Raw genomic sequence first — 9,104 nt, forward strand, 5'->3', positions numbered from 1 at the left:
CTTTGTAGATCAGACTGGCCTCAAACTCACGAACTCCCTGCCCCTGCCTCCCAAGTGCTGGGATTAAAGGTGTGTGCTACCATCGCCCAGCAAGAATTTTTTTTTTTTTTTTTTGGTTTTTCAAGACAGGGTTTCTCTGTGTAGCTTTGGGCCTGTCCTGCATCTCACTCTGTAGACCAGGCTGGCCTCAAACTCACAGAGATCCACCTGCCTCTGCCTCCTGAGTGCTGGGATTAAAGGTGTGCGCCACCACCGCTCGGAAAGAAATAATTTTAATTAATTTAAAAGGCAGTGAGCCAATAAGATACCTCCATGGGTGAGATGCTCAATGGACAAGCCCAACAACCTGAGTTCAATCCCACGTAAAGGCTAAAAGAGAGAAATGGCCCCACAAAATTGTCCTCTGCCCTCCCATGTGCACACATCCACGTGCACCATACACTGGCATGCACATACATACTAATAATAACGATTAATAAAAATAGGGGATAGTGAAATGACTCAGTGGCTAAAAGCATTTACCACACAAGCCTGACAACCTGAGTTCAATCCTGGCAGCCTCATGAAAAACCCCAGCATCTTAACATCAGGATGGGAGGCGGAGACAGGAGGATCTTCCAGAAGCTAGCAGGCCAGATCGTCTAGTGTGTGCAATGTGGTTGAAACAAGAGAGACCCTACTGTAACAACATGGAGACAGAGAACCAACTGCCAGAAGTTGTTCTCTCCTTGTATGTGCTCTGTGGCACACAAGCATCCCCTGCCACACAATAATTAATAAATAAATAAATGCAAATTTCCAAGCCAGGCTGTGTTGGCCCATGCCTTCAATCCCAAGACTTGGGAGGCAGAAACAGGCAGATCTCTGTGAATTCGAGACCAGCTTAGTCTACAGAGTGAGTTCTAGGACAGCCAAGGCTACACAGAGAAACCCTGTCTCAAAAAAACAACACAAAACAAAAAGTAATTTCCAGGGCCTGTCCAACTGACACTAAATTTTTTAATGTATTATTATTATTACTATTACTATTATTATTATTATTATTATTATTATTATTATTATTATTATTACTTTCCACAACTCTATTCTCCTTTGCTTTTCTTTCCTATAAAAATGTGGTGTAGAGCCGGGCGGTGGTGGCGCACGCCTTTAATCCCAGCACTCGGGAGGCAGAGGCAGGCGGATCTCTATGAGTTTGAGGCCAGCCTGGACTACCAAGTGAGTCCCAGGAAAGGCGCAAAGCTACACAGAGAAACCCTGTCTCGAAAAACCAAAAAAAAAAAAATGTGGTGTAGAAAAAAAGCTCCCTCTTGGGCACACTCCCATTCATTCACATATTCAAAATCTCTAAAAGGAATCTTCGCGGCTTTCCTGTGTCTATGAAGAGAGCAGCACTTGGGTGATGTTGAAAAGCCTAGTAACCACAAAGGAACAGGGTGTGAGCGCCCCCTATTGGCATGGTTTGTGTTGCAGTCTAAAAAGCAGATACAGGAAAGCCTACCCCGGGGAAAATGGGAGCGTCTTATTTAGGTGATAAGTCCATTTGGGGACAGAAGCTGGCCCCTGCTGCTGCTTTAGAGTCTCTGTAGCACATTAATCATAGATGGGTTGTTTTTTTTTTAATCCCTGATCTGATCATTCCAATATCCTGGGCATCCCTGAGCCTGTCTCTGATACCTTGTGTGGTCTGCCTTCTAGCCTGCCTTTGTATTCCTGTGGAAAGACAGACCAGGTAAAAAGAACCAGGTAAAAATAACTGTCGTAAATAATAAAACACCACATTTTTATGGGAAAGGTACAGGCTTTTAATTATTATTTAAATCTAATTTTATTAAATTTATTGTATAAATAATCGCTTCTCGGCCTTTTGGCTAAGATCAAGTGTAAATTTATTGTATAAATAAATTGGCATAAATAAGAGGGAAAATAAAGGCTTTTAATGCTGAGGGAAGGTATAAAGTGTGGAAGAAGAAAAAATATTATCTGATGTGTGACTGGGTCTCAGGTTCTCAGGTTTTAGGGGAAGAGCAGTCTCAAGTAGCCCAGGCTGGCCTGGAGCTGGCTATGTAGCCAAGGCTGACCTTGAACTCCTGATCCTCCGGTCATCACTTCCCCAGCACTGGCATTACAAGCACACCCAGTTTAGGCAGTGCCGGGAATTGAACTCAGGGCCTGTGCATGCTGGGTAAGCCCTCTACCAGCTGAGCTGCATCTCAGGGCCTGAATCTCAGGCTTGGGTGAACCTGTGCCCGGTCCCTGAATTCCACACACACCCCTCAGGCTTTTCTTTCCTCCCTAAGGTGGGACAGGAAGACTCCATGGCTGGCAGTAGGTGTTTCCTTCAGCTGCCTAGGACCTGGTAAAATGGTTGTCCTAAGGTCAGGTTCCAGCGGGACTAGAATGCTCTAGCATGTTAAAAGCTGGTTAATCTTTCCTCCTCCTGTTGGACATAAGAGCGGATTTTTCTCAGCTATTCACTGTAAGGACATGGTCTGGCTCCTACAGGTAAAACTCACAAAAGTGGGGGAGCCCCCAGAAGGCTGGGTCCCCTCAAATATTCCCTCAGACTTGGTAAACTGGGTCTCCAGCACTGCTTCCCATGTCCCCATGAGGTCCTGTGTTCACCTGTCTGTCTCTCCACCGCTAGAAACGGCAGCGTGCCTTGTGTCCCCAACTCCTAAGACAGATGGGTCTAAGAAGAGAGGTTCGGTACTTACTAGACCAGACTGCCAAGCAGAGGCCCCAGCTCTGAAGAACACAGCCTCCTGTGGAGGCTGGAGAGCTGTCTGAGGCTCTTTTCTGGTGGTTGGGATACAATATCCTGACAAACGCAACTTAAAGGAGAAAAGGTTAATTCTAGCTCACATCTCAGGGACTAGTCCATCACGGCAGGGAGGGCAAGAGAGCAGAGACTTGGTCACTTCTCATCTGTAGTCAGGAGCAGAGAGCAACAAAAGAATGTGGGGGGGGGCAATGAATGAATGTGTGTGTGTGTGGGAGAGAGAGTAATGAATGAATGTGGGGGGGCAATGAATGAATGTGTGCGTGTGTGTATGGGCAATGAATGAATGTGTGTGTGTGTGAGAGAGAGAGAGAGAGAGGGAGAGAGAGAGAGAGAGAGCAATGAATGAATGTGTGCGTGTGTGAACAATGAATGAATGTGTGCATGTGTGAACAATGAATGAATGTGTGTGTATGTGCCAGGGTTTAGCAGGACCCCTTTTTACACAGCACTGGATCTTCTGTGTAGGGAATGGTGCTACCCACAGTGGACGGGTCTTCCCAGTTCAGATAATCCCTTAGAGACATTCTTGGCGGCCCATCATCCAGTTCATTTCAAGCTCATCAAGTTGACAATTAGCACTAGTTATCACAAGGACTCCCATCCTCACTCTGACCTCTTGCACTTAGTCCTAAGGAGATCTCCAGTACCACAGGGACAGGGCCCAGGTGAGGAGAGAGACACGAACCAACAACCTGCCCATAGGTCTTTTCCATCTCCAGCTTCTATATTCCTTGAGCCTGGGGTAAGTGGCCCTTGTGTGCTATGGCCCATCTTCATCTCTAACAGCTTGGAAGCCTGGCCTTCCCTGTACTCTCCCTTTCCAACCTGCTCCAAGACCCCCTGACTCCTGCCTGCTCCTCCCAGCATCCTCAGCTATGATTCTCATCAGCCTCTCCTACCATTCTTGGCCTGACTCCTCCTGGGAATAGCTCAGTTCACCCAGTCTGAGTCCTGGTCCCCTGTGTGGAACACTGGACATGAGGAACCTTGACTCTTACGTGACAGGAACCCATGAGCAGCACACAAGCAAGAATCTCCAGAATACCCTAACAGGGGATCTCCCAACATGTTATTCTTTCAAATAAGCAGCTCCAGACAGGAAGAGCACCAGGTACAGGAGCCTGACTGGCAGGAAGCGGCAGGTGGGTGATAACTACTGCTAGGACTCCGCTGAGGCTCCAGGTGGATACTTTTAATACTTAGCGCCCCCCCCCAATTAATTAACTTTTAAAAATTCCAAATAGCTTTAAGCAATGTAGGTAACATTTTCACACACACACACACACACACACACACACACACACACACACACACGCAAATAGTTTCTGAAGCAACATTCCTCAGATGTCTCTAATGACAGGAAGCCAGATATTTGATTTTCAGCATTTGAGAAAACAGAATTGCAGAAGCTGGAGACATTTCAGCAAAGGAGGGCCCTGGGTAAGGAAGGGCAAAACAAACTACACAGCCTGTGAGGAATGTACCCCGCCCCCCTGGGCCTCCCAGAAATCTACTGTGTCTCTGAGCCGACCTTCTCCAATGACCTGTCTGTCCTGTGCTAGCCGGTCTAGAGAAGAAGAAACTCAAAAGTCTTTTCGTTCCCGATGAGGATTGTCCGTGAGGAAATGAGTCTTCTGGGGTTTTGCTTTAAATGCTCCGGTGTAAGACGGAGTAGGAGGAGAGAAATGGGAAAGTTAATGGTGGAGTTTCTTAGTGGGACGTGGTGGCTCACGTGGTAATCCCAGCACGAGGGGGGCTGAGGCAGAAGGGTTGCTGTGAACACAGGGAAATGGGAGCCACACAGTGAGTTCCAGACCAGGGTACAGAGTAGAGACCCTGTCTCAAAAAGTATATGTATTTAAAAAAGGGGGGGGGCTGGAGAGATGGCTCAGTGGTTAAGAGCATTAGCTGCTCTTCCTGAGGTCCTGAGTTCAATTCCCAGCAACCACATGGTGGCTCACAACCATCCATAATGAGATGTGGTGCCCTCTTCTGGCCTGCAGACAGAACACTGTATGCATAATAAATCTAAAAAAAAAATCTTCTTCTTCCCCCCTCCTCCTCTTCTCCTCCTCCTCCTTCTTCCTCTTCTCCTCCTTGTCCTTCCTTCTTCTCCCCTTGCTCTCTCTTGTTCCCTCTTCTCCCTTCTTAAAAAAAAAAAGAAAGAAAAAAGCAGGTTGGTGGTGGCACACGCTTTTAATCCCAGCACTCAGGAGGCAGAGCCAGGCAAATCTCTGTAAGTTTGAGGCCAGCCTGGTCTACAGAGTAAGTTCCAGGACAGCCAGGGCTACACAGAGAAACCCTGTCTTGAAAAACCAAAAAAAAAAAAAAGTATATGTATTATACACATCTAATAGAGATAATTCTTAGAGCCTGGTGGTAGTAAGCTAGTTTGTATATGTTCAACATTTTTTTCAAAGTAAACTTAAGGAACCCCAGGGGGAAAGAAACCCTCAACTGTCTTTTCATCTGAAGTTCAAGTATTATTTTAGGGTACTGAATTCGGGCACATGAGTGCAGACTCCCTCTCTTGGGATTTACGTGGCCTGGTTTTGTGCAATTTTCCTAACTCTAATTAACAGAAGCTCTACCGGAAACACTTCTCTGGCCACTGAGATGCCTCTGCAGGTCAAGGAGGCTGCCGGGCACTCCCCACAGTGGCCTTTCCTGAACACACAGGAGACGGTCTTCCAGCTGACATGGGATGTTTCCCCTGGCATCTGTCATAGCTGGGTCAGAGTTGAAAGTGGAAGTGATGAATGTGGGCTGGAACCCACACTCCAAGGCTACGAAAAAGTCCGTGGGAACTACACCATATCTGTGCAGGGTTGCTCCAATTCAAAGCTGCCTAAATCCTCTTCTCTTACAGGATTTTACTTTGTTTTGCTGTTTTAAACAGTAAAAGGCCCGGCCTTTAGCAAGTTACTTAATGTGTCTTCTTTTAAAATATTGCTTTACATTCATTTATTTTACATTTTATTTACTTATATATTGTGTGGCGTGTATGTATGTGTTTGAGTGAGGGTACATGTTTGAAGGCCAGAGGTCGAGTTGGGTGTCTTACTCAGTTGAGTTCCACCTTACTTTTTGAGACAGGTTCTCTTGATGAACTGGAGCTCACCAATTCCACGGGCTAGCAAGCCTCAGAGATCCTCCTGTCTCTGTCTTCCCAATGTTGAGACTATGAGTTCGAGCTGCCATGCCTAGCTTTAGCACATGGGCAGTGGGGATCTGAACACAGGTACTCATGCTTACAAAGCACTTTGCCTGCTAAGCCATTTCCCCACCCCCTGGACCAGGTTCTTAGAGAACAAGAAATGTCTTCCCCCTTGGGGAAACTATTTCATGACCAACTGAACTATGACATAATTAGGTTATTTTTAATGTAATTATCTGTTCCAGAGCAAACCGCAGCCTGTATGTCCCTGAATGCACAGCTAATTAAATGTAATTAATGCTAGACTGAAGGGCATTCACAGCTTGAGAGCAAGGTAGCAAGCTCTAATTAATAGCCTTGCATTTTCCCCTCCTACTGGGTATAACTTTTGGCCACTTGAGTCCTTTTGTTTGTGTCAATGGGAAGTTAAAATTGTGGCTAACTAGGAAGTTAACTAATCGATTGTTTTGTGCCCATCAGATAGCACATGGCATCATGGCTCACCTCAGTAACAGATTTGCTGGTGGGAGGGCAGAGGCTAAATTCTGTGAAACATTATTTTAATTAAAAAAAAACTTTTTAATTATGTGTACCTGTGTATGTCTGGGGGGGCGGTATATGCACATAAGTGCAGATTCCTGCTGAGGCCAGAAGAGGGCACCACATTCTTTAGAGCTGGAGAGTTACAGGTAGTTGTGAGCCACCCAACACAGGTGCTAGGAACCAAAGTCCATCCTTTGTAAGAGCAACAAGGGCTTTGAACTGTCCAGTCATCCCTGTATCCCCTCCATGATTTATGAAGCAAAGCTACTAATAAACATGGAAGGTGCAAACGCAGACATATGTTTGTTTGGTTCCAATAGCCTACTTCTCATTACATTCCCACATAGAAGCCCATGGATGCTATCACCTTACATTGTGTTAAATGGCCCATTGTTTTTTGGAAGCCATTAGGCATTTGTGTGTTGTAAAAAAAAAAAATTATAGCGCTTTTTTTTCTTTTTCTTTTTTCTTTTTCTTTTCTTTCTTTCTTTTTTTGATTTTTTTTCTTTCTTTAAATTAAATTTTATTCTTGGTACCACTACCACAATTTACAGGGCAATATACCTGATGTAATGAAAAGAAAAAGAAAAAGAAAAAGCTACAACAGATAAAAGACCTCAGGAATGTACATCTGATTGACACTACATTGCATGAATCAATAGCTGCACTTTTTGCAAACTGTGGCTATGACAGTCCTGAACAAGAAGGGTTTCCTGTTTAAGCTGCAGTAACTTTTCTGACTATGGATCATCGCTCCTTCTGTGACAGATTTTTACAGTTCCTCTAATGCATTTAGGACAACTGTCTCAAAGTAACCTGCAGCTTTCCTGACTACTCCTCGCTCTCTCTCCTGCTAAGAACTGTAGCCCTTTTCTGCTTTTTTTTTTAAACCTTCTGCTACCATACCCACCACTTCCACCACCAGATCCATCGCCACCACCATAGGGACTGCCTGAGCTTCTTCCACCAAAACTGCCCCTTTTCATGGGCCCATAATTTGATTGCTGTTGTCCACTATAATTTTCAAAGTCATTATAGTTCCCACCACCACCATAGTTACCTCCACCAAAATTTCCTCCTTCATTGTAACCATCATATCCTCCTCATCCACCACCTTGGTTTCCATATCCTGGTCCACCACCACCATAGCCTCCTCTACTACTGTAACCAGGACCACCCCCATAGTTGCCACCATCACCTCCAAATCCATTATATCCACCATCACCACCTCCATAACTACCTCTGCTGCCACCACCTCCACCACCATAGCCTCCGCTTCCACCAAAGTTTCCACCACGGCCAAAATTACCTCCACCACCTCCAAAGTTTCCTCCACGACCCATAAAGTTGCCAGATCCACCTCCACAACCTCTCTGTGATCCAGCAGATTGCATCTCTTGTTTAGAAAGGGCCTTTTTCACGTCATAATTATGTCCATTAATAGTGTGGTATTTCTGAACAACAATTTTATCAACTGTGTCATGATCACCAAAAGATACAAAAGCAAATCCTCTCTTTTTTCCACTCTGTGCTATGGGATGGTCTGTATGTCAAATTGCTCTGATTGGTCAATAAATAAAACACTGATTGGCAAGTGGCTAGGCAGGAAGTATAGGCGGGACTAACAGAGGGGAGAAAAGAAAGAACAGGAAGGCAGAAGGAATCACTGCCAGCCGCCACCAGGACAAGCAGCATGTGAAGATGCTTGTAAGCCACAAGCCACATGGCAAGGTATAGATTTATAGAAATGGATTAATTTAAGATATAAGAACAGTTAGCAAGAAGCCTGCCACGGCCATACAGTGTGAAGCAATATAAGTCTCTGTGTTTACTTGGTTGGGTCTGAGCAGCTGTGGGACTGGCAGGTGACAACAATTTGTCCTGACTGTGGGCAAGGCAGGAAAACTCTAGCTACAACTCAGCCTGTCTTCCATAACTTCTGTGATTTCGATTTTGCCATACTTTTCAAAGTAGTCTCTCAGATTATATTCTTCTGTATCTTCTTTAATACCACCAACAAAAATATTCTTCATGGTTAAATGGGCACCGGGCTTTACAGAATCCTCTCTAGAAACAGCTCTCCTTGGCTCCACCACACGCCCATCAACCTTGTGTGGCCGAGCACACATTGCAGCATCCACCTCTTCAACACAAGAGTAGGTCACAAAACCAGAGCCCCTGGAACATTTTGTTTGGGGATCTCTCATTACCACACAGTCTGTAAGTGTGTCCCATTTCTCAAAATGTTCTCTTAAGCGATCATCTGTGGTTTCAAAGCTCAGACCACCAATAAACAGCTTCCTCAACTGTTCTGGTTCCTTTATATCATGGCCCTCCTTCCCCTAGTGGCGGCGGCGACGGCCGGAGTCAGGATGGGGGCGACCGAGTGCCAGTTTTACCTCCATTTTGAGACCGCTGTTTTTTCTTTTTGAGACAGGTTCTCATGTAGCCTCTCAGTGAAATATGTAGCTGAGGATGAACCTGAACTCATGACCTTCCTGCTTCCACCTCCCAAGCACTGTGGTTACAGGTACACACCACCACATCCAGAGTTTGTTGTTGTAGGCCAGCCTGTCCGGAAACTCACTATGTAGCCCAGGCTGGCCTGGAACTCAAAGG

The 9,104-nt window shown here is 45.5% G+C and overlaps 1 protein-coding gene across 1 annotated transcript; it reads right to left on the bottom strand.

Moving 5' to 3' along the window:
* Positions 1-7,164: 7,164 nt before the first annotated feature.
* LOC114697148 (heterogeneous nuclear ribonucleoprotein A3-like) lies at positions 7,165-8,890 on the bottom strand. Its single transcript, XM_028875246.2, is given in 3 exon segments — positions 7,165-7,545; positions 7,678-8,016; positions 8,404-8,890. Coding segments are annotated over 3 exon segments (1,080 nt in total). The 3' UTR covers positions 7,165-7,291.
* Positions 8,891-9,104: the final 214 nt, after the last annotated feature.

This window comes from Peromyscus leucopus, chromosome 2 (genome assembly GCF_004664715.2).
Source record: "Peromyscus leucopus breed LL Stock chromosome 2, UCI_PerLeu_2.1, whole genome shotgun sequence".
NCBI lineage: Eukaryota > Metazoa > Chordata > Mammalia > Rodentia > Cricetidae > Peromyscus > Peromyscus leucopus.